Below are 23,666 nucleotides of genomic sequence, written 5' to 3' on the forward strand. Positions count from 1 at the left end.
ATGAGGCAGAGAAGTCTCACTTAGTGCCAGAGTTAAGCTTTAAGTTTCTTTGCTGTGTTGGCAATATTGTAGAATCAGATTGTTCTTAAAACTTTATTTATTTTTCTTCCTCACTATAGAGGTCAAACTCCTGCTGAATCGGACTTCCAAGTGCTTGAAATTGCTCGGAAACTGGAGATGTACGGCATCCGATTTCACCTTGCGTCTGACCGCGAGGGCACCAAAATCAACCTGGCTGTGTCCCACATGGGCGTGCTGGTGTTCCAGGTGAGGGGAGCAGCCTGGGCACGTCTGTCTGTCTGTCTGTCTGTCTGTCTAGTAGCGTGTCTTGGGAACGAGCCTCTCATTTTAGCTTCAGGTGCTTCTGATGACACCTCAGGTGTCTCTGATTTTCAAACACAGCGCATTTTTGCGGTCAAGGGAGTGTCCTTTAAGGCCCTTGAATATTGTTTGGTGCAGTTTACTATTGTTGGTGCAGAGAGAAGAGAACCAAACCCATTTGACACTGAAGTGCAAAGTTTGTTGTTGTCTGTTTGAAAGTCACATGTGTATTCGGAGGAGATCATCAGTTCATTTGGTACAACCCTGGAGTGGGCTGTAACCCTGGAGTTTTGGCTCAGTTTTCTTTCTTTTGATGTGACAATGTATTTTTGCTTTGATAGCATTGCTTTTAGTGTATAGAAGTGCTGTTTTGTTGAAGTGATTGGACCAATTAGAACGACTACTTTTGTTGTATTAAGGAAGCGACTCGATGATCAGAGTTCTGTTTCTGAATGCGATCATATTATTTTCTTCCCCCAAACCACACAGGCAGCTGACCTACTGATTTTTTTTTCCATTTGGGCACATTTTCCATTCTTTTGGGTCTCACCTGTTCTTTTGTTACTGCGGGGCAGCTTCTCTCCAGAGATCCCTGCAGCCTCCGCTTCCTTAGTCCTTACCAGTGGCCTCTCAGCCCCTGAGGTTTCCATCATTTCAGTTCATTTGGGTCTTTTGAATGACCGAGTTCTGTCTCCCTTTTCATTGAGTTCCCTCAGGTGTGCTCAGAGACAGCCATTGCACACTTGTAGCTATCCCTGTCCCGAAAGATAAAATTGTCTAAGTGAATATTGTCGCCAGAAATAAAAATGCAACAGAATGGGTTGGAGAGGTTGGTGTGTGCGCTCATGTCTCTGTACCCACAACAAAATTTAGTTTGCTGCTCTTACTTGTGGAACCTTTCCCAACTTTTAACTGTTATCATTTTAATTCAGGGTAATACGAAAATCAACACCTTCAACTGGTCAAAGGTCCGTAAACTAAGCTTCAAGAGGAAAAGATTCCTTATTAAACTCCACCCAGAGGTCTGTGTAAGTTTTATCACAATAGCAGGCTGGTCAGTGTTGAAAATAATATGTATACTTAATTTTATTATGAAATATTCTAGAGTTTATAGTTTTAGAAAACAGCTTCAGCGGGGTGGGCTTGGCTTCATCATTCAAGTAAAATCTTTCCTTTCTTGCCCCACGTCTGTCATCTTAGATTTTTACATTATGGGTATCAGGCTCATGCTTGACATAGGCATACATGTGTGTAACATTCAGATAGAAAAATAAGATAAAATGCCTCTTTCCTGTGTCCTGTCTCAGTACTTTTACTCTGGAAGATGTTACATTGAATATTTCCCTTGCATATAAATGGAGGGTAGCGCTCTCATGAACTCTCTGGTCCATTGTCATCAAAATGAACCTAAGTAACCTAAGCATTGAAATAGTAAATCTCTGTTGTTTAGGTGAAAGTGTATTACGAAGGTGCTTTTGGCTGTAGCTCCTTAAAGGAACACTGTAGTCTACTGCTGATACCAACAGTGGTTGCTCTATATGGCTGTTTCCTCCAGGAACTTGTTGAATATGTGCTGCTCAAATGAAAAAGCAGCTAGAGATTCCCTTGATCCAAGTGAGAACAACCTGATGCACTTCAGGAAAGAACAGGTGGCTGAGATTGTATTGTTGGAGCTGAATTTTAGAGACTGTGGGATGATCATGCTACAGCCTTATCTTTTTTTGTACGTCTGTATAGCAGGAGGGTTATTTTTCGTGCATGGCTGATTTACTGCAGATGTTTTTGATTGTAGTTAGCAGCAGAGTTGTTGTTGTCTCCATGCTGAGTGACTAGATTATATTCAACATGAGGTTGCATTAAAATGGGGGGAAAAAATGTTTGGACATAATAGAGTTGTGTATATCAAGGAAACCTGAAGCAGGACACACTGTCTGCATGTGTAGTAATGTGTCTAACAGAGAGACCCTCACAAGTTTCTTGTGATAACCGTACTCTGACATATATGGTGTTTTCCAGTCTCGTCTAAATCTCAGGAAGTAAGCATCAGAAATTATTAGGAAAAATTTATGTTTTTTTAAAATTGCTACCATTTCACTTAAGTGTTTTAATTTCTTTCACATTACTAACATGATGATCCATATTTCTCAAGGCAGACTATACTAACCATGTTTCTAAAGTCAAGCACTCTTTAAACATTTTTACAGTTTGAAGGTAAACAAATATTTTTGGGAGCTATTAAATGATTAAAACTGCATTCAGAATCACTTCCATTGCTGTGGGGCATTTGACTTGTCAAAACACTGCATCTCCCTGAGGTTCAGCTTTGCGTTGGCACCTGTTTGTACTTTTCTCCTTCATTGCCATTTTCTGTTCTACTTTTGTGTTTTGTTCCCAGGGCCTTTATCAAGATACACTGGAGTTTCTTTTGGGAAGTAGGGATGAGTGTAAAAACTTCTGGAAAATCTGTGTTGAATATCACACCTTCTTTAGGCTCTTTGACCAGCCAAAGCCAAAGGCTAAAGCCGTGTTCTTCACCAGAGGCTCATCATTCAGATACAGGTAGGGAGAAACACAATGGATTTATTAAAGCTGAATTCCTTATCTCTTAGAAAATGAGATCAAAGGGAAGAAGTATTCTAAAGTAATTCCATCTCTAATTCTCATCCACTGCATTTCATAACATTTCTGCTTTTGTGGATTCACAGTGGCCGAACACAGAAGCAACTGGTGGATTATATAAAGGACAGTGGGATGAAGAAAACCCCATATGAAAGGTGAGTACAAATAATTATGTAAGGTGAAATGTAGTTGAGTCTTCCACAGTGTCCGTATGTCCTTAATTTCAGTGGTTTTAAATGATGCTTGGAGGCATGGGCATTTCCTGATTGTTCAGTTACCTGTAAACGGATATTTGAGATATTCGTCTACCTCAAATTCAAGGTAGCTGAACTAAATCATAAAAAATATATAATTCTGTCCTGATTTAATAAGCTTAGGAAAGTTTTAGTATTGCATTTCAGTGTCCGTGGGTAATGTGTGGCTTACCCATCCTAAAGCACAGTGTAATTCAAAGATTCACCCAAATGACTGAGGGCTTGTCTGGGTGTCACTGTAGCTGTGCCAGTGACAGAGCACGTAATTGAACGGGGGATCTGCAATCTGTGGCCTCACATACTCATTCGTTTCTAAACATATCCAGAAATACATTGAAAATGTACGTTTTCATTATGAAACCTTACTTGACTATGAAACCATCCTGTCAACCTGTGGGAAACTCCTCGTAGTCTTTCATCTGAAAGATTATAGTAACTTACTGGAATTTTTAAAAGTTTGCAATTATCTACCATTAATGAATATTTTTAATGCCTTCAGCTCCAGTTGAGCTCTTTTTCTGTAGGAAAGATTGATTTTGTGGTAAATTATTGACATAGAACGAGTCTAACCACAAGTGTGATGTGGGATACCACTTTTGGGCATGCAGCCTATGGAATTTTATACACTAGAAGTTATATGGTTGACCGAATTGTAAGTCGTTTGTAAAATTCTCACAGCTTGCTTAATTTTAGTTTTGAAGCCATTCGTTTGTAGATGTTTATACTGATGACAAAGGAAGAAGTTAAACTATTTAGTCTCATCTTCTGCCACAAGCTGCTCTTGAGTTCTGCTTCAGTGTTACAAGTGATCTGGATCTTGCTTTATTCCATTTTCTATATGTTTCTTACTCATGTACAACTGTTGTGACTTGCAAAATCTTGAGCTAGTTATTAAGAAACTGTGGTAAAATAAAGCTTGAGCTGTTTATAGTGGTGGCTGGAATGGAAATGGCCGAGTGGGGAAGGGAGAAGGCTGCTTTGTGTCCTGGAAGCTCACGGCTGCTCTCTGTTCCGCAGGAGGCACAGCAAAGCCAGGGCGTCCACTCGCGCTCCCAACACCGACGTGCCAAAGCAGGTGAGTGTGGCCGCACAGCAGCATCCTGAGGTGCTGAGCAGAGCAAACCCTTTGTCTGGAGTTGCTTTCACTGTTCAGCCTTTGCTCCTGTTCTGTTTGTGAGTGGTACCAGCTTTGCTAGTTGTGAGTAATATCACAGAATCACACACAGAATCCCAGAATGTCAGGGGTTGAACGGCCCTGGAAAGCTCATCCAGTGTAATCCCCCCATGGAGCAGGAACACCCAGATGAGGTTACACAGGAAGGTGTCCAGGCGGGTTGGAATGTCTGCAGAGGAGGAGACTCCACAACCTCCCTGGGCAGCCTGGGCCAGGCTCTGCCACCCTCACCCCCAACAAGTTGCTTCTCAGATTTAAGTGGAACCTCCTGTGTTCCAGTTTGCACCCATTGCCCCTTGTCCTGTCACTGGTTGTCACCCAGAAGAGCCTGGCTCCATCCTCCTGACACTCCCGCTTTCCATACTGATCCCCAGGAATGAGTCCCCCCTCAGTCTCCTCTTGTCCAGCTCCAGAGCTCCAGCTCCCTCAGCCTTTCCTCACATGGGAGATGCTCCACATCACAGCTTAACTGTGAAAAGAAAATATCATACTTTCTAGTATGTTATTATTTCACAGGATTAGTTTGTTTTCAGGCACTACCTACCTGCTTTCTCTGGAAGTCCTGAGTTCATTTTAGAGGTGTCTGCTACAGTCAATGGCAAGAAGCAAGTGTTTCTCTGAATGCACTTGCTTTACATGCAAGAGGTTAAGGACACATCATGGGCTTTTGCAAGTCATTGTTTTGCATTGCTTTTCCTTATGGATGCTTATTCAGCAGAGGCTATAAAATACATACCTGTAATTTTCCATCCAGTTATCAGAATTCAGGAAAAAAAGATCTTGCCTCTTACTAGAGATTCTGGCTCTGTTTCTGTATGCAATGTTTTGTTTGCTGTAAAGTGAGCTCTTTCTAAGCAAGTATTCCTTCTGCATCAGGAACCGGATGGTGCATTTGGTTTTATGTGTTATAAAACCCATTTTATCTGTTGTGTTTCTACTGTGTTTCCTCTTAGAGTGTCCCATTCCCCGAGGGCTTGAGAGCCCCAGAGTCTCCTGCCTCAGCAGCCACCTCCTTCCACTCAGTTCACTCATCGGCTGCTCCTGCTCCTGTCCAGCCCATCTTTGCAGAAACCAGCCCTTCCTCTGTGGACCCCCGCCCGCCGTACACGAGGGTTCCAGAAAAATCAACTGCGGTGCCAGCAGAAGAAGCGGGGAGGAAAGCAACGCAGCAGCCTGGATCTCCTGTGCTCCAAGGTGTTGGGTTTGGTAGTGTTGCAGGAAACTGTAACCCTGCTTGTCCTGTTGGTGAGAGTGGTTGTGGTTTAGATGTAGATGTAGAGAAAAGTAGTAAGGAGAGCAGGGTGGCTGTTTGTGCAAATGACAATGATGAGGATGACTTTACCACTGGTGGTTTCGTTGCTGAACAAGAGCATCAGCAGGACAGTCGAGGTGCCCCTCTTTTCACATTACCGAATTCCCAGTTACAGGTGTCAGAGGAATTCATTGATGATGATCCAGCAGAAATCTCTTTTTTCGCTGGGGGCTCTGAGGCGTTTTCCTACGTGTACAGTGGTTTAGAGTTGAAGGGCTCTGATTTTTCTAGGCTTGTGTCAGAGTCACCTGCCTTAACTACAGATGCCCTTCAGCAAAATACAGTCTCTTCCCAGTCAAGCCCTGACAGGTACTCAACTGAAGCTGTAGATATGAATATGGAAGATGAGTTTGAGTTTGAAGGAGGGAGCGATTTCAACGGCAACGAGAGACCGTCGGATACCTCGGAGCTGTTTGAGGTGAAGGCGCAAGCGAGCAGAATGCAAAGCCTCCTGAGCCCCTCCGAAACGAGCTCGCTCGTCAACAACCGCTCCGAGAGCAGCTCCCTCAACAACCTACCACTGAACGGCACGTCCTCCTTGCACACGTACAGCTCCGCCAACCACTCGGAGGCCAGTTCCATGGTGAACTTCCCCGCCTACTCGGTCCGCTCCGAGTCCAGCTCGGCCTTCCAGTTCACGGACATAATCGACCAGCTGGAGCAGCTGAGCTGCCCGCCCACCGCCACCGAGGACTCCAGCAGCACCGACACCGACTCCTGGGACTCCGAAACCGCTGCGCCGCTGGATGTCAACCTTTACTTCAGTAACCCTTTTGCCCAGGCAACCAGTGACAACTTAGCTTTTGACTTTCAGAATAACTTGAAAAATCTCACGCAAGAAGACTGGACAGAGAAGGCACATGTCAATTGATTTTTGTTTTTGTGATGGATCCTTCTTGTGCTGGAAAGTCAAAAGGGGGTGATGGCGATCACTTTACGCAACAAAACTCTAATCCGGTGGCTGGATTTTAAATCACATAGCATAGCTGATTTTTTTTTTCCATATATCTCTTCAGTTTCCCTCCAAACTTTGGTGCTGCGTTATATGCATCACAGTGCATTCTGAATGTATTGTAATAGGCTACGATGTTTGCAAAATACTGCGGTTAGGAAAAACCACTGATTTCAGAGACGTATCATCAGCTGGCTCCTGCAGACATCACAGATTACAGTATTCTGAAGGATTTGTTTGGCTATACATGTATCTGTAAGAGTCCCATATAATATGCTGTTTCTCCAGCACCTGAACTCAAGTCACTTTTGCACATGCTTGTTAACAAGCAGCTGCGTCAGTAAATGAGCTGTTTTCCTGCACTGAGAGTTCTCTCTTTTTGTTTCCACAATCAAAAAAACAATCTTCTAATCAGATATGAAGGAAAGTTTTAAAATATCATCCTATGCAACACATCTGTGGTATACGGGGAAGAATAAATAACCTTTTTGGTAGTTTAGAAGAGAGAATGTATACAGAATCGAATGAAAATAGCGGTCACCAAAACTTCTTCTGAAGACAATCAGATTTTTTGACTTCCAAGTGCCTTCAGCAGCCCAGCAGCAAAGTGCCTCCTGCTTTGTAGAAGTTTGGAAATATATGCATAGACTATAAAAGCACTTAATCCCTGTTGCATTCTATCTCACTTTCTTTATTTAATCACTCTGCATAAAAGTGCTTACAAATTAATTCATACAAGTGGCCTTTATCTGTGGAAGGCAGGTAGTGGTAAACCTGGTGATGATAGCTTTAGCTTTTCCTATAAAATATGAGCAGTATTCAGGAAAATACTGTAATCTTTCTGACAATGTTAGGAGAAGTGAATACTCTAGACAACAGTTAGAGCTTCACTGTTTTATAATTGTTTTGTAATCAGGTGGGTCCAATGTGAGACTCGATCTGCAAGTTTGAAAGTGTAATTGAAAGACCAGTTACTGAACTGGTCACGTGTGATTTAGCAACATTTATTGAACTGAACCAGTCGAAGTTGTGAACCATCCTTCCTCTTTGCCAGCCTGATGTCTTGGGAGGGTGACATTCGGAGCTTCAGCTCGTAATACCATTTTTTAGGGTATTTTGCTTTTGTGGGAGCAGAGAATTTGAAATACATAACAGCGAGTGGAAGCTGGTGCTGGGAGCAGCAGCTCTTTGTGTTCAGGTTTCGCGTTGCCCAGTTTTCAGTCCTGGTGCAGCCAGCGCCTCCAGAACAAGCAACTTACAGCCTGAAGCAGAACTTTATGCTCCGTATTACTCATATCTTAAATGTGGTCTTAATATATCATGTAAAGACCTTGATTCTTTACTCAAACATTTAAAAAAATACTATTATTTCTCAAAATTCTGATAACGAAGACCTCAAGGGAATTCTTCTCAATGTATGTCAGAACACGGGGAGATAAAACCTCCTTTGGTCGCATGTTTAGTTTTTACAAGCGCTTGTTTTTATGTTGTGGTTACTGTATTTGAGCGGAATCGCTCTTGTCCCATAAGAACCCTGTTGCCTTCGCCAGTGACACAGAAAGTCAGAGCACATTTAGAACACAGGATTAGTTTGGACCTACAGGAACGCACAGCAGTTTGATTGCTGTTGCGTTATTTATAGGTGCTATACGTCATTTTATGTTTTTTCCTTGTGCTGAGTATACGTTGTGGCTGTTTGTGTGACTTCATTCGTACCTGTGGAGATGCCGTCGTGGACGTGTAACGTGGAATTTCTAGACAGGCGCTCGGGAGCGGTCTGGAGTTGTGTGCAGAGCTGGTACTTGAAGCACGTTTTGAGCTGGTTTGGTTGGTTTCCTCCCCACAGCTAATTACATTATGTAACTTTAAAAAGGAAAATGAACAACAGCAAAGTCTTCTGTCTGCAGCTCTTACAGGTGGTAGAGTCAGGGACAGATACATAGGTGAAGGTTTCTTTTAAAGAAAGAGTCAGGATTCAGCTATTTACATATAACTGCATCTGCCTCCATTTCACGCTCTGTGCCTCACTCACAGGCATTCTCTCTAAATGTTGTAGAATTGCTTGACCTGGCTATAAATCCAACAAAATTTTCTAGGTTTTCAAAGATCTTAGGAAAGAGCTGCCTGTGTTTTAATAAACACCCCCGAGAGAAAGTTTGCCGATACGTTTTCTTGCAACGCAGTTAATTTGAAAAGGCGTCTTCGAAGTTTGTTTTCTCTTTTATTTTGCAGCTATGCCCATCTTTTATTGGGAATTTGAAATCTCAGGGATTAAAAAAAAAAAAAAAAATTAATGAGTCTTAATGTAACGCCCCTTTTGTTTTCTGAAGGAATGGAGAGACTGGGATTCCAGTCCTTCAGCTTAGAGCGAGATGTGCGGAGCCACAGGTGGGGACGGGCTGGGGGCTTTGTCCTGGGCACGGGGCTGGTCGGATGAAGGTGGTGTCACCAGGAGCATGGGTTGCCCATGTCACCCACCTGCTCTGTGTGCCGGGACTGGGGACACTTGCCCAGCACCACCAGCCCCTGTGGTGTGAGGCTTTGGTGCTGCCGCATGGGCCCCAGCGCCTGCTCGGTATATCGGTCCTGTTGCTAATTAATATAGCACAGAGCTGCCGTGGTTTCTTGCTGGGCTTTTCTGATTTTCAAAGATATATTTCTTCTGATGATCCAGTTGCATGCTTAGCTCTGTTGGTTTGTTTGTGGTTTCCAAGATAGGCACAATAGAGGAGAAAACTTAGTTTGCAAGTAGAGTGTTTATTAGAGCAAGAAAGCTGTGAGAAAAGGTTCTTCGACATTTCCTCCCTTGCCAATAGAGGGAGGAGACCAGCAGAGGTGGAGACAAAACCAGCTTGCGTTGGAGGGCGTGGGGACGGCTCCGTGCTCCACAGGGAGTTATTTTAGTGCGTTAGAGCCGTGTCGGACACCCCAGCGCCCCCGCTGTCCCTGGGCGGCAGGAGGAGATGAGGGAAGGGAGAGTTCTGTCTGTCCATCCACAGCGTTTGTCTTGGGCTAGCGTAGGGAACTTCAGCACGGTGTGGTTGTGGCCCGAGTACCCACGATGCTGCAAAGCTTTCTGTGTTAATCGTGGAGTTTTGGTTGGTTGTTTTGGTTTAGTTTGGTTTTTTGTTTGGTGTTGATACTACTCAAACTTAGTTCCTGGTACCGATATCTGTTTTTTCCTTTTCCTGAGCACACAAATTTTGTGTTCATAGGATGCTGGAATTGTTGCCAGCCGCCTGACGGTGAGAGCCGAGGCCCTTGCAGACCCCGAGCGGCAGAAGCTGCTGCAGGAATCATATGCTGTGAAAAGGGGGGAATTCTGTAGGAAAAAATCAGAAGATCTTTGAGTATCCCATGCATACTCGTCTTGAGAAGGCAGCATTTGAGGAGCTATGGAAGCAGGATGGTAGGAGCAGATGAAAGGCGAGGTGTAAACCTTCTCTTGCCCTCTCCTCCCCCTGCCAGTGTCACTTCTGCAGGTACATTCTTTCCCATTTGCTTTCCACCCCCATCTGTAGGAGGCTGGGCGGACGTACATAGGTACTTATATTCTAGTTGATGTCCAGGTTTTAGTGCCGTGTTTTTCCTGTCTGGAGAAGCAGAGGGGTTCCCGGGTTTGCTCAGAACCGGTGGTTCCATCCTCCTGCTGGAGCAAATCCATGCGGCCGCAGGATGGATGTCCAGATTAGCGGCTTTCAGAGCGAGTTAGGCTGGGTTTAGCTCTTTCGTAGTACTCAACTTGTGTGTCGCAGTGCGACTAAAAGGGGCTCAGAAATGTGTGTCTTGAGTGGGGAATTAAATCGGCACACGTGGTTCTGGTATGTGTACTTATGCTTAAACACATTTATAAAACCTAAGGCACTATATCAGAACATTTTTGATCTTTGTGTATGCGGTTGCTGGAGCTCTTAAATTTGCACAAAACACAGGCTGTAGAATATTCTCTGCCCCATCCAGCACCCAGTTAAACTCTGGTAAACTTTACCAGCCTATGTTATCTATTGTGTGTACACTCTGTAATTTTAAAGTGCTCATTCATTATTCAAGTAATACCTGCTGTATATTTCCCAGGACTTATATTTTATCTTAGCATGGAATAGGGCAATATATTGATCTGCTCAGCTTTCACTTTAATTTCCAGTGAATTTCAGAGTTGCTGGATAATACCAAGTATTGATCTCCTTTTTCCTGTGTATATTTATGTTGTGGTCGTAGGTGATTCTGTTTAAGGGAATTTTCTCGTTGATGGTGGCTTGGTTTTGGTTTGGCGTTGGGGTTTTGGTTTGGTTTTGGTGGTGGCAGTCCTTAGTTGCAAATCTTGATAAGGGTAACATTTTGTGGAGACACTAATAAAAGTCATAATTTCATGCTTTTTGGTGCAAACCTCTCGGTAAGTCATGCCCATTATTGTCATTTTGCAAAAAGTTTTAAGCCATAATTATTCAGTATTGATTGAGTATACAAGATAATTTCAATTGTAGTCTTTTAGCTGTAGTTTTCAGTAGATCTTGCATGGCGCTTGTCACAAATGCTGTGTGTATATGTATGGGTGTACATATACACTGTCTGTATGAATATGGGGAGACTTTACGGTTCCAAATGTGTCCTAAAATCCACTTAATTTATTATCAGCTATGGTGGGCTGGGTCCCCGGGCGAGCTGTAGCTTTGCAGGTTTCCGGTTTGGAGCGCGGTTCATTGAACCTGGTTACTGGGGAAGGTGTTGCTATAAATTTTTCCAAAGTCCTGTAATTTGCTGTTGCTGGGCCACACGTGGGTGAGGAACACGGAACGCCGTTTATCGATGCGCGCGGGGACCTGCGCGCAGAGCGCAGAGCGGCTCCCGTCCCGTAGGTGCTGTTCCGTTCAGGAAAGGATCATGGTAAGACAACAAAAGATGGCTGGAATTTCTTAATCGCTCTCTTGAACGTTCGTCTTTTATGCGGTAAATGTTTTGTTGAATTACATGTTGGGGTTTTTAATATTTTTGTGTCTGTTCAGATTGCCGGTTATGAACCTATAGATTTGTACTAATTCATAATTTTAATTGTTTATGCAATAAAATAAGGAAAACTTTGATATAAATGAAAACGTGGGCTTTTTAGCTTTATTTTTCATTCCATTGTGTTTGCGATAGAATAAATACTTGTTATTGTAGCCAGGGCATCTTAGACTTTCGCTACCAGGTTTTTCCAGGCAGTTTTCCTCCTGTACCCCTTTGCTGAAAGCAGAGCACAGCTAGGGCAGATATCCATGTGTGCTTTTCACATTACTGCTTTGCGCAGACCTTTTGCTTGGGATACAGATGGACTAAAAATTCTACTATTACTGTAGGAATTATGTTTCTTGTGGAGTCATTTTCTTTTAAATTGGGCACGCCCCTCAAACTCTCTCCCCTGTATTTGTTTGTATTGAAGCCCGTCCTTTTTTGCAAACATAGGATGTGGAGGCAATTGCATGTTTTCTAGGTTGAAAGCTCTTCTTCAGGAGTCTGTGCCCCATGTACGAGTAAATTCTCTTTTCCTGAATCGTGTAAACATTTGCCTGTAAGAACTCAGTGGCACTTGTGTAAGTAAACCGTGGTCTGGAACAACACAGACATGTCCTTTCTCACCCGCAAATAGTGTGACCTTTACAAGGGGGAAAGGTGGCAAAAGTCGTTTCAAGTCCTGGATGTAACCATAAAACCAGGACCAGCATTAGGACTGTCCTACAGCATCACGTGCAGGTGTAACTGCCCACGTACACGTGGTTGCAGTGAGGTGTCATCTGCTGTGAATGTGCTTGAATGTTTACTGTCATCTGTGCCCATTGCAGGGGAAGAAAGAAAAACGAATCTTGGAATTTGAAGTTTCTTAGATGTTTTTTGTAAGCTTTTTCAAAGTTCTCTGTATCTCCCAACCCTCCTTTGTTATTTTAAAGGGAAGATTTGCAGGGGAAAAATGTGTCAGTGGTGATATTTGGAAACAAGGAAGGTTGGGGCTATTCCAGGGTTTCAGCTGCAGTGCATTAGCTTGCAGAACACTTTTCACTATAGAAATAGTGATTCGGTGTGTGCACGTGGTGGTTCAGCAGCCACCGCGGGCGCTCAGCCCAAAGGGAACCTCCTCTGTTTGAAGCAGTAGTAATAACGAAGTTCCATCTTTCCAGGGAATCAGCCAGTGAACTGCAAGGGACGCTCCCTTCTGATGAGGCCTCTAATTGCTGACATGGCTTTTATTACATCCAGTAATGCTCTTTGTTATTGGGACACTGGTTTTGTTATCTGCCTCTGAATTGCTTGAAGCGTTCGAGTGTAAAGCTTACAGAGCCAGTACTTGCGTTTTATTTTTGTCAAGCTTTGCACTCAAATCTGGCTGCCTATGTAGAGATAGAGTTTAGATTGAAGGATGGAAATATCCTCTGAAAAATAACTGAGAAGTGAAGCTTATTACCTTACTATTAAGCTTGTCATCTAAGTGTAAACCAAATGAAGTCTGCTTCTACTTAGAGTTGTCGTAAAAGCTCGTCCATATTAACATAGTCAGCAAAACCTGTATTGCGATAAACCGGCCTAGTTGCCTAGTGGGAGCTCTCCCCATTTGAAATGGTGTTAATCTAGGATGAAAGCCCCCAGAGCCGTGGGCTGTGTCTCTTTCCCTGAAACAGGAGGTGGGCAGTGTTGGCAATGTCAGGTATGACACATCCTGCAGTGTGTATTTCAGACCTAAAAATCAAACTGTCACCTTTCCAGTGAGCGTGCCCACGGCTGCAGTGACGTTGTAGTCCAGTTTCGGACCTGGGCCACCTCCCTCTTCCCACTGGAGTTGAACGTTTCTCATAGACTAGAGATTTTCCAAAAGAAACAGCATTTTGCTTTGCAGTTCTAGCAATGGGCAGCACTGACAAGGAGGTGGCGGGGAAAGGGAAAAGCTGACGTGCACACAGGAAAATGAGATGTTGGGGGCCGGCACGCCGGCTTCCCAGAGCCGCTTTTGAAATTAAGGCTGCAATTGAAACTCAGATACTCAACTTTTAGGTTGGGGATAGTTTTCCAAAATTTTCCTTCGCTACCTGCACCTCTGATGAAGTTTGTGAGTGTATTCCCTGCACAACGCCCCACAGGTTAGAGAAGATCTCTGCTGCATTTCTGTTAGCAAGGCAAATGATTTTGGGATATTGGCCACTAAACAGATGTATTGAGAAATAAAAAAGGCAAGAAAGAAAACACTTGTATGTTAACTGGAATAATGTCAGTGAGAGGGATGAGATTCAAGTACTCTTGAAGAAAATAAAAGGTAAGGTCATGGCTACAGCATCTGGCTTAAGGTTGTTTTGTAATCCCATAGTGAACTTGTTGTGGCTGGTTTTCTATAATATTTTAAACGCATTTCCTTTTCAAACTTGAGTATGAATCTTCACACTTGTATAGGCTGAAGATCCTTTCAGTAAAATCTGGAGTGAACAAACACTTGTATTAACTCATACTTTTATATATTAGACAGAGGCTTTTGCATTTTTATACCTGGACAAAAGAAGCACCACAAACAGTAATAAACCCGTTTGTCAATATTCTGCAGTAGCTGTGGAAGATAAGGTGAACATCCTCACTGAAGCCCATGGCCGTGTTCATGCAAACTGCTGTCCTTTTGCAATGTTCTACGGTTAGAATTGATTGGTTTTCTCCCAATTATATGCATGCTGATCTTTTCTGAACCTGTGGCTTTGTTTGCTTAAGGATAGCTGGTTATAACGACATAGTGTAATTAACTAAGAAGTATTGATGTTCTTAAAGATCTTGAAGTATGTGGGATGTTCCACCCAACTGTCACACTTTTGGATGTTGCACTGAGTTCAGTGTATGCGCGTGTGCTGTGAGAGCAGAAGTTTGCTGTGTAGAGAAGGCAGCCGTGTCTGGTTTCCATCGCTCAATAGCCACGTCATTGCACGGAAACCCTGCCCGCTGCTCACAGCCACCTTTGTGGAGAACAAATTTCCCCTTCCCGCAGAATGCTGAGGCGTGGAAACGTTCCTCTCCAAGAGCAATGAGGACGCTGCTGCCCGGGCTGGGCACACCATGGTGCACCACGGTTTGATGGCAGAGGAATTCATTCACGTGTTTTCACCTTTGCACCAATATTTCTACCTCATTAGGAGTTTCTGTTGCACGGCTTTTCCTTTACCAGAGAGCAGAGAGTGGCTGGACGTCTGACCTGAGCCTGGGAGCTCCGCTCTCGCTGCTCTAGTGGGGAAATACTGCTGGGTTATGCAAAGGAAAATTTCAGCACACGCTTGTACCGTCATCTGCCGAGGAAAACAAAACCACCCAAACAGAACAACTCCGTTGAAGCAGGCAGGCAGTGGAGTTTGTAGCAAGTTATATCCCTTTCACTCCCCTTGTATCTGACCATTCAGTCTGTCCAGAAGCAATTCAAGTGACAAATTCTGGAATGTGTTGCTACATCATGTTAAATTCCAAGCATTTAAAGAAGCTCCTCACCCCTGTGAGCCTGTGGCTTGTTTGTTTTTAAGCTGTTGTTTGAGCATCCCTGACATGTAAAAGAAAACTTCCAATAAACTCCTGTCCCTGGTAGGTGAAGCGAATGCCAGACGTTGCTTTCCTGTGCTGATATCAAAAGCAGCTGGAATGAAGAGAATGCTCAGACAGAAACAAAAACCCGCTCCAGAGTGACTAGTGTATTAATAGTTAACCCGGCAGCCCGGAGGCTCTGAATCTCTTCCAGGTGACCGAGCGCAGCACTGTTTTGCTTCCTGCATTTGTCCGTGTGCGATCCTGCGCTCGGGCTCGCTCAGCTCAGCCCTGACGGGGCTTTGCGGGTTTTCCGAGCCCCAGAGCGACCGCTCGGGCCCGGGGACGCGGCAGCTCCCACCCTGCTCCCCACGGTGCTGCCCACATAGCGCCTGTCCACGGGGACCGGTCGCTATTATGTTTTTTAAAGCCTTTGGGGGTGATCTTTAAGTAGCCTGGGAATGGATGAGTTGGCGCTTTGGGCTTTGTTGTTGGTGTAGGTGTGATGCAGCCCTCGCTTTCTGCTCGTGGCACACAAGGGATGGCGCTGGGAGCGCGGCCGAGGGTTCGAGCGCCTGGGTCAAAGCGGCAGTTCTGAAGTGCTTGGTGCCCGCTCAGCTCCCTGAGCTGCCCAAGTTTGACTGTCTGTCTCAGGGAAGAGCAGAAAAAAAATGTAGATGAGGTTAGGTAGGAGTTTTGCGGGCACAGTGAAATTGGAGTCTGTTGCCTTTGTTTGGTCCCAAAAAGCAGAGCTGCTCACTGAACCCCGTGGAGTCTGCAGGACACAGGAGAGCAGCTGCTTCTCACAGGCTTCAGGTGACTGGGATGGTGCCTTGTATGTCAGAAAAGGCCTACAAATGAAATAATAGAGATAAAAAGATTGCCGGTTAATATCTAAAGCAAAGCAGTGCATGTTACTCCTGCTTCACCCAGGTTTTGTTGTGCAAGATTGTGTCCATCCAGTAAATACTCACTGTTGCAAAATTGTTTTCCTTTGAGATCAGTAGGTGATTGATAAACTTCCCTGATTTCTGAATGCATTTTTAAAGAGCTTTGTCTTCTGGATTTTTTTCTGGAGTGGAGAATAGTGGAATGATTTGTCATAGGTAAAAAACAACTCTTATTTTGAAAAGAAAAAATGGAAAGCTGTATTCTCGTTAGTGCGGTATAATCCTATGTTGCAAACCCTGCTACTACTCAACAAAATCCAATGGGATTTGAGCACTTTTTCTGAGACACTGAACAATGTATCTTTTCCCTTAGGTGCACTTCTAACTGTGTCTGTCCTTATCGCGCTGCCACGCAGCAAATGGGTTGTGGGGAACGTTCCGTTTTGGTTGGAGATACACACTTAGTCTTTGGATTTATATATGCCCTTTTTATTTCTTTTCTCTTTTCTTTTGCCTTTTTTTTTTTTAAATAATGCGAGATGGTTTACACTAACAGCGGGTAATGTTAATAAAGTCTTAGATGCGCTGTCTTCGAAACCATTTTCTCTCCTTTTCCACTCCATCTTCTCATTCTCTCCTGCCCAGGGCTCCCAGAGGAACACGCTCCGCTCGCTGCCCTCATGCTCAGGAGTCCCCTGGGCCTGACCCCGGCGTTCCAGGTGAACTTGAACGCAGCTGGCCAGGGTTCATCTCCTCTTCTGAGTCCTGTCCTCAGCGACGCTGGCGGTGCCAGGATGGAAGAGGATGAGGAAATGAAGCGTAAGGTAAGGAAATGTGACTGGGAACGTGTGTACCGCAAACAGGGGTGGTTTCGGGTGAGGAGCTGCTCTTGCTGATCACTGAATGTTGATTGCACTACGTTTTGTGGTAGAACAGATGTGTTTGGTGGTTAGTGTTAAAATCTCCGCTGCAGAAGGTTTGGTCGGGTCTGTTTCTCTTGTTGTTGTGGCCGGAGCCCCCGCTGCCCCCTTGCCGTAGGGCTTTTCTCAGCCTTCAGCTGCCAGGACCACCTCCTGCCCTATGTGCAGGAACCAAAGGTCCCAGCACAGCAGGGGCTGTGCTTGAAATCTGCCTTTTATACCCCAGAATGCACACAGGAGTTCAGACAGGACATCAAGAAAAGCCTCTTCACCGAGGGGCTGGTTGGTTGCTGAATAGGCTCCCCAGGGAAGTGGTCGTGGCATCAGGTCTCTCAGAATTCCGGGGGCATCTGGCCGGTGCTCATAGTCCTGTGGTTCAGTGCTGGGCAGTCCTGCGAGGAGCAGGGAGTTGGTCTCAATCCTCTCGAGATGAGCGTTGAGGGGGAAACGGTGGATATGTATGTGAAGTAAAACAGTGGCAGTGCACTCGGTGCCTTTTGGGCTGTAACTGTTCTATTAGAATGTAAAAGACCCTGTTGTCTTTGTGCCGAGACTGTTGAAGACACTGCAGAGCAGGCGAGTTGTTGAAGGTGGTTCTCGCCAGGGTGGTACGCTGAAAGGCTGCTGGGGGGGTGGCTCTTGCTTCTGGAAATCAGTTGCATTGGGCTCATTCAGTGATGAAAAATTGTGTCACATGATGACCTTGAACCTGGCCTTGTCTTTGCTGAATGCTGTCACGTTTGACCCACATCATCTCACTGGGCTGTGCTGTGTGTCGTTACGTTCTAAAATAATTTCATTTACCAGCGTAGAGAATATAGTGCAGAGCTAACATTTGTTAATATAGAAGGTGCATTCTTCTTAGGTTCCTTTCTTCCCACGCAGTCACACCATGGTTGCATTGGTCCAAACCACCACTCGCTGGTCCTCCAAGCCATTCTTTTTGATCACAACAGGACCTTTAGAGTGGTCCTCTCACGCAGTAGAAGACCTGACCTCCACTGCAGTTTTCTCAGCAGCAGCCGTCACGGTGACTCCTCTGATGCCGTCAGTCACAGGTGGTTCAGCAGAGCCTGATGGCTGGGGCTGCTGACTCTCCTGTCCGTGGGAGATGGGCAGTGCTCTGGCCTGGCGGAGGCTTGAGCTTGTTTTCTGAAACGCGGGACACAAAAATGCCGCTGACTTTGAGTGCGACAAGTCTCAAAGCAGCAAAGACTTTGGGTCTTCAAGGTGTGCTTATGTCCAGGTCCTGACCTTTAGCCTAGCCTGCTTTCCTCTCTCTTCCCTTTCTTTACTGAGAACTCCCCAACATTACCACAAAAAGCTGCAAAGTTGAAGGAGGTGACCTTTCCTCACCTGCGGAGCTCAGGATTCACCCTTGCTTTCTCAGGTAATACCGATTATAAAATGTTTTTGTTCTGGAGGTGGTTCCACCTTTAGTCCTTAAGACAGGAGCTTCAGCTCCTCGGTCTGTGCTTCAGCACCACTCAGCAAGGCTTCTCTGCCCCAGAGCTTCATCTGTCCTCTGGTGCACTGAGATGCTGCAGAGCCTTTCTGAAAGGTGAAGTAAGTGGTAGTAATCCACAAATTCTGACCCACATCTCCCAGGACCTTCTCCAGAGTCTTCCACCCTCTGTGCACCAAGGCTCCTCTGGTCTGCGTGGCAGAGCTGACCTCCCGCTTCATACTGACATGCCATTGTGTGCTCTGGTAGGTTAGCGGCTTTGCGCGCCCCCGTGGTTTTTCAAAATGACAGAGACAGCCAGATGTCATGGTGAGATTCAGGTTTTCTTTTTTAGCCCTGCTGCACTGTGTTATCCGGCTTCCACCGTGGCTGCTAGCAATAACAGCCTGCAACCACAGAATCACCGAGGTTGGAAGGGACCTCTTAAAATCTTCTAGTCCAGCCAGCTCCTCTTTCTTCAACAATGACTCCAAGCATTTAGTTGCACTCAGGAGAAATGAATGTGCGCGTCTACATACGCTGACACATGCGTTCTTTGTATGCTTTTCAGACGTGGATAACAAATTACCAGACTTTGCCTTGGCAGGGGCATGGTATATAGTATCTGACAAACCGCACTCACAGAACGCTGCGTTGCTCCCGGTAAGGTAGAGAAGTCCACCTAGCAACAGACTTGTGTGACCATTTTTCTGCAAGCTGCTTTGTCTTGCCTGCTTGCAGAAGGGTAATGAGAGCAGCCAGGTTTGCTCACTCTTTGGTACTTGAGAAGGATCCAGGAGCTTCCATTATGGTGCAAGGCAGGCTTCATCACCCAAACTCAGTTCTTTATGGAGTTAGTGTCCACACCGTAATTTATAGTTTTCTGTGCAGCCTCAAAGAAGAAATTGCCTTGTGTGCCCTTCTGATCTTCTGCTCGCCCCATCCAATGTTCTGGTTGTCTTACTTCTGTCAGGAACCTCAGACAAGAAGGTCACAGGCCTTGCTGTTTGCTGTCTTCACCATGTCTTTGGGTCCCTCTTGTTGCCAGCTTGCTCACTCTTGTTTCATCTCGGCTGATCTCATCCCGACTCTCAGCTGCTCAGGGAACGCACAGAAATCCCACCACGAGCAGAGGTGCCGCTCTGGATCTGGTGCTTCCAAAGCTCACTTCTCTTGTGATTGCTCCTGAACACAAAGGGACCCCCTCTGCTCTGCCCTGGAGAGACCACACCTGGAATCTTGTGTCCAGTTGTGGCCCCTCAGTTCCAGCAGGACAGGGAACTGCTGGAGAGAGTCCAGTGCAGGTTTGCTGGAATTTCTTTTCACCAGGCAAGGATTTGGCACAAAACCGTGGCATGACATAGTGAGCTAAGCAGACAAAGGAGCATCTTAGCTTTAAACTGGTTAATTCCTTAATATGTGATTTTTTAATAATGTATGTTTTCAGGCTGTCTCTGATTTTGGTTCATTGCAGCTGCAGAATATCTCTCTTGACCATTTCATTCCTTTGTGCTTCCACATCCATTCTGTCCACTGTTCTCTTTAAACAGCAGCCCTGGAGCAGCCATGCAGCCAACAGTTGATGTAGTTACATTTTCGTGTTTTCTTAACTAATTAATATGATCTTAAAAGAATTTGAGTAAAAGCTGAGTGGAAATACAATGGTTTTGGAAAAGGACTGTATTGCAAATCTGCTGTGCTTCGTTTGATTAGGGATGTGTTTAAAACCTAGGAAACTTGAAATAACTGTTTCCATATTTTTGTAAAGTGCTCTCTTTTTGAAATGGAAGTTCATACAACTGACATATAATTGACATTATTAAAAAAAAAAAATCTTGAAATACAAATAGTATGTAGCAATAAAGTCAGTATTTGAGAAGACGATACTGAATACAGAGGTGCCCTGTTAGTGACCAGTTGCTCCATTTGCACGCAGCAAAGGGAGATGTGTGGAAGGTTTGAGCTTGTCCTTAGTAATCAATAGAATATTTATATTTAAATGCTTTTCAATTACTATGTGTTCTTTCAGCGTTATCCAACTGACAAGGCGTACTTCATAGCAAAGGAGATCCTTGCTACAGAACGGACATATTTAAAGGACTTGGAAGTTATTACAGTGGTAAGGGGTTTTAATGCTTTTCCTTTTCTTAACGGATTTGTAATTGTTAATTTGGAAAAACCTGGGACTTCTCCCATGTAACAGAAGAAGGAAGTCCTATGATACAGCATAATCCATGGGCCGTGTGGCTGTTTCCTTCTCTGGTACATAGATCCTTGTGTGGGAAGGCAGATGTCTTCTCTGCACTTCTGGTGTTAGCTCCAGCAGCTACATCATATGTCATTTGGATGTTTTAGGCAAACTTTTGCTCTAAAAACTGTGATCAGGAACAGCCTGAAAATGTTTTGCATTTTGCTGCCAGAACAGTTCGTGCTCCCCGCTCTGCTGCCACTCCAGCCACTCTGGGAGGCTCTAGTCTCTGTGCCTTCAGCTTGGGAGAGCAGATGGCAATTGCAGAGAGTATTAAGGATCCATAGGGGTTTAAGGAGTTCAGTCTTTTTTTTGTCGTTTCTTTTCCTTTCCCCTCCTTTCACCCAAAGTAGACATGGGAGTCATTGTTTGGAAGGCAGCTTGAGTTTCCAGGTCTTTTTCTTTAGGAGCTTTTAGTTGATTTACTCCAGGTTTGACCACGGTCACTGTTAGGTTCCTGTAAGCCATTCTTTTCCTTTGATCAAAGGGAAGTTTGGGTCCTTCAACGCTGTACATCTCCAGCTGAGCTGTTTGCGAGCTCAGCGAGCTCCATCTCATTCCAATTCCTCCTACAGGCCTCCCAGCACTTCTCCTAAAAGATGGGGGAACACCTGGCACCCCGGAGGATTTTTGTGCTATTCGCCTCCCTGCCAGAGAGCGGGGAACCGAAAGCGATAAAAAAAGTGCAGTATGTGACATGCAACAAGATGCCTCCAGCTACTGAATAACTTGCACAGGGCTCCAGGTGTTAAGAGCGAGCAGTTGTGTCTGCGTGGAAGGGAAAGCAGCGGTGTAACATCAGCTGCGGCAGCCGCTCGGTAATTGTAATTTAGAGCCGTTACCAACCATCTCATCATTGCATTAAGAAACATGCTTGTGCCCACAACCAATAATAAGCCTCATATTTGTAATGTTTGGCAAGGAAAAAAATTACATCTTTTCATCTTTCCCAGATTACGTCTTCCCTAAAGATTTCCCCTTCCTCCTGTTTCCCTGCGCACACACTCTCTCCTCCTCCATTGCTGCAGGAGCAGAAGTTTTTATGCTAGCAATTAATTTCTGAAGTAGAGAAGTTTATCACAGTTCATGATTTTCCCGGCAGTGGTTTCGGAGCGCAGTCATCAAGGAGAACGCTATGCCAGAGGGCCTGATGACGTTACTCTTCTCTAACATAGACCCAATTTATGAGTTTCATCGAGGCTTTCTGAAAGAGATTGAGCAAAGGCTATCGCTCTGGTAAGTGTTAATAGACCTTTTCCTACATCCTCGTGTCAAAACCCTACTTAATCTATATTAAAACTGGTATTTCTGCATAAGCAGAGTCAAGGAAAAAGTCTTTAATAAATTCAGGTTTTAAAAACGTGCTCAATACGTTTTGCAAAGCCTATTTTTCAAGCACCGCCTTGAACATAGTATCCTGTAATCGAACGAGTTGCACACTGCACCAAGGTTTGTGTACTCACAGAATCATTTAGGTTGGAAAAGACCCTTAAGATCACTGAGTTGAACCTGATGTTGTCTCTCCAGCCTTGGAAAAGAGAAAGAACACAAGGTCAGAAAGATAGTGTGTGTGTTTTTCAACAACTTCCACTTAATGAATCTGCAGGTAAAAATCTAGAAAACACACACTTTCTTGTAGTTAAGATTATAGTTCAGTTCTTGCAGCACAACTTATTTCAAAGAGCTTGGTTTTAGTCCCTTAATTTTACTAAAGCAGTCCTTAAAATACACAGATACCTGGGCAGCATTTCTTAGTGATTATTTCTTGAAGTGCAGGGGAAGGTGGAGGTAGGACATTGAAATCTCTTGGTCTCCCATGTACTGCACTGTCTGTCTTCACCTGCTTGTGTGTGTTGCAGGGAAGGAAAAACCAACGCTCACGTGAAAGGAGATTATCAACGCATTGGAGATGTCATGCTCAGGAATATGCGCACTCTAAAGGTAGATAAAGGAGTTAAATAATGGAATCTCAGGTCATAGAGTCATTTTTGCCTTTTGTCAAGGATGAGGGGCCAAGGTTTAGTATTTCCACTGAACTTGAAGTGACTTGCAAATAATTATTGTTGATAAACAAATTTAAAAGCAAACATAATAAAATACTTACAGTAAGGCTTTATACCACTGTTGCTTATTTAACCACCTACATTTACCTTGAGTAAAGGTTGTTTGCTTATTGGTTATTGAGCAGAAGACAAAGAAACATTATTTAGTTAGCTCCACCATCTTTCCTCTATTTGCACAACTCTCCCCTATGGAGACACTGTTTCAGAAGTTGGTTTAATTCCAAAAGAGACATATTTTTTAACTGCGGAGCAGGTTCTGAGCTGACGGCACCTTTACTGGGAGTAGAGTCCCTTCCATAACAGCCCGCCCGTGTCTTTAGTGTGTAAACCTGGCTGAGAAACCCCCTCAGCACTGGCTGTCCCGACTCGGTCACCGACAGGCGTTGGCTTGGGGGGGCCGGGATTGGTGGGTGGTGCTGCCGCCGCTCATCAGAGGCACAGGGAGCCGTGGCTGAGGTAAATGTGAACGGAGGACAACCAAGCAAATATCTTTATTTTTAATACCTTTTTAAAAACGAAGCCATTGAAACATATAATGTTAATGCTATTTTTTCATCATCATTTATGACAATATATGCAGTTTTGGCTTATATAACCATGGTCGGAGACAAAAGCAGAGTGAGGAGAGGTGAGGGATTAACAGCACAGACTCTCAGTGCCGGTGAACCAAGAGACCTTTTATTTTGGCAAGGCACTTACCTTTATAGTTAGTAGCTGTTGTACACGTGTTTAACTTTCTGTTTTAATTGGCTTATCTTGCGGTTGGTCTAATTGATCTTTCACGTGCTCTAGCAGTTTGGCTAACACATCGTAAGTATCTTTTCCTAAACTAAAAACATTCTGATTTCTCGTTCTATTTTAGTTCTATCTCTTCTTGTACTAAAACATTCTGCTTTCTTATTATGTTTTAGTCAAGGTCATTCCAGTGACTCAAGGTAATCGTTTGGAAGACATTCCA

General features: G+C 44.4%; 1 protein-coding gene across 2 annotated transcripts in view; it reads left to right on the plus strand.

The window, feature by feature from the left end:
* The window catches only part of FARP2 (FERM, ARH/RhoGEF and pleckstrin domain protein 2), a gene marked incomplete at both ends in the record, with an annotated part of 70,826 nt that overhangs the window by 34,932 nt on the left and 12,228 nt on the right, over nucleotides 1–23,666 (plus strand). Inside the window, 10 exons of one of the 2 annotated variants that reach the window (XM_080349921.1) lie at nucleotides 120–267; nucleotides 1,254–1,349; nucleotides 2,717–2,880; nucleotides 3,027–3,095; nucleotides 4,212–4,269; nucleotides 5,322–5,577; nucleotides 16,679–16,857; nucleotides 20,427–20,516; nucleotides 21,748–21,881; nucleotides 22,505–22,586. In XM_080349921.1, the coding sequence (XP_080206047.1) occupies nucleotides 120–267; nucleotides 1,254–1,349; nucleotides 2,717–2,880; nucleotides 3,027–3,095; nucleotides 4,212–4,269; nucleotides 5,322–5,577; nucleotides 16,679–16,857; nucleotides 20,427–20,516; nucleotides 21,748–21,881; nucleotides 22,505–22,586 (1,276 nt within the window). The remainder of the gene's footprint in view (nucleotides 1–119; nucleotides 268–1,253; nucleotides 1,350–2,716; nucleotides 2,881–3,026; nucleotides 3,096–4,211; nucleotides 4,270–5,321; nucleotides 5,578–16,678; nucleotides 16,858–20,426; nucleotides 20,517–21,747; nucleotides 21,882–22,504; nucleotides 22,587–23,666) is intronic. The other variant, XM_080349922.1, reaches the window with a different exon arrangement.

This window comes from Nesoenas mayeri (assembly GCF_963082525.1).
Source record: "Nesoenas mayeri genome assembly, chromosome: 9".
Lineage (NCBI taxonomy): Eukaryota > Metazoa > Chordata > Aves > Columbiformes > Columbidae > Nesoenas > Nesoenas mayeri.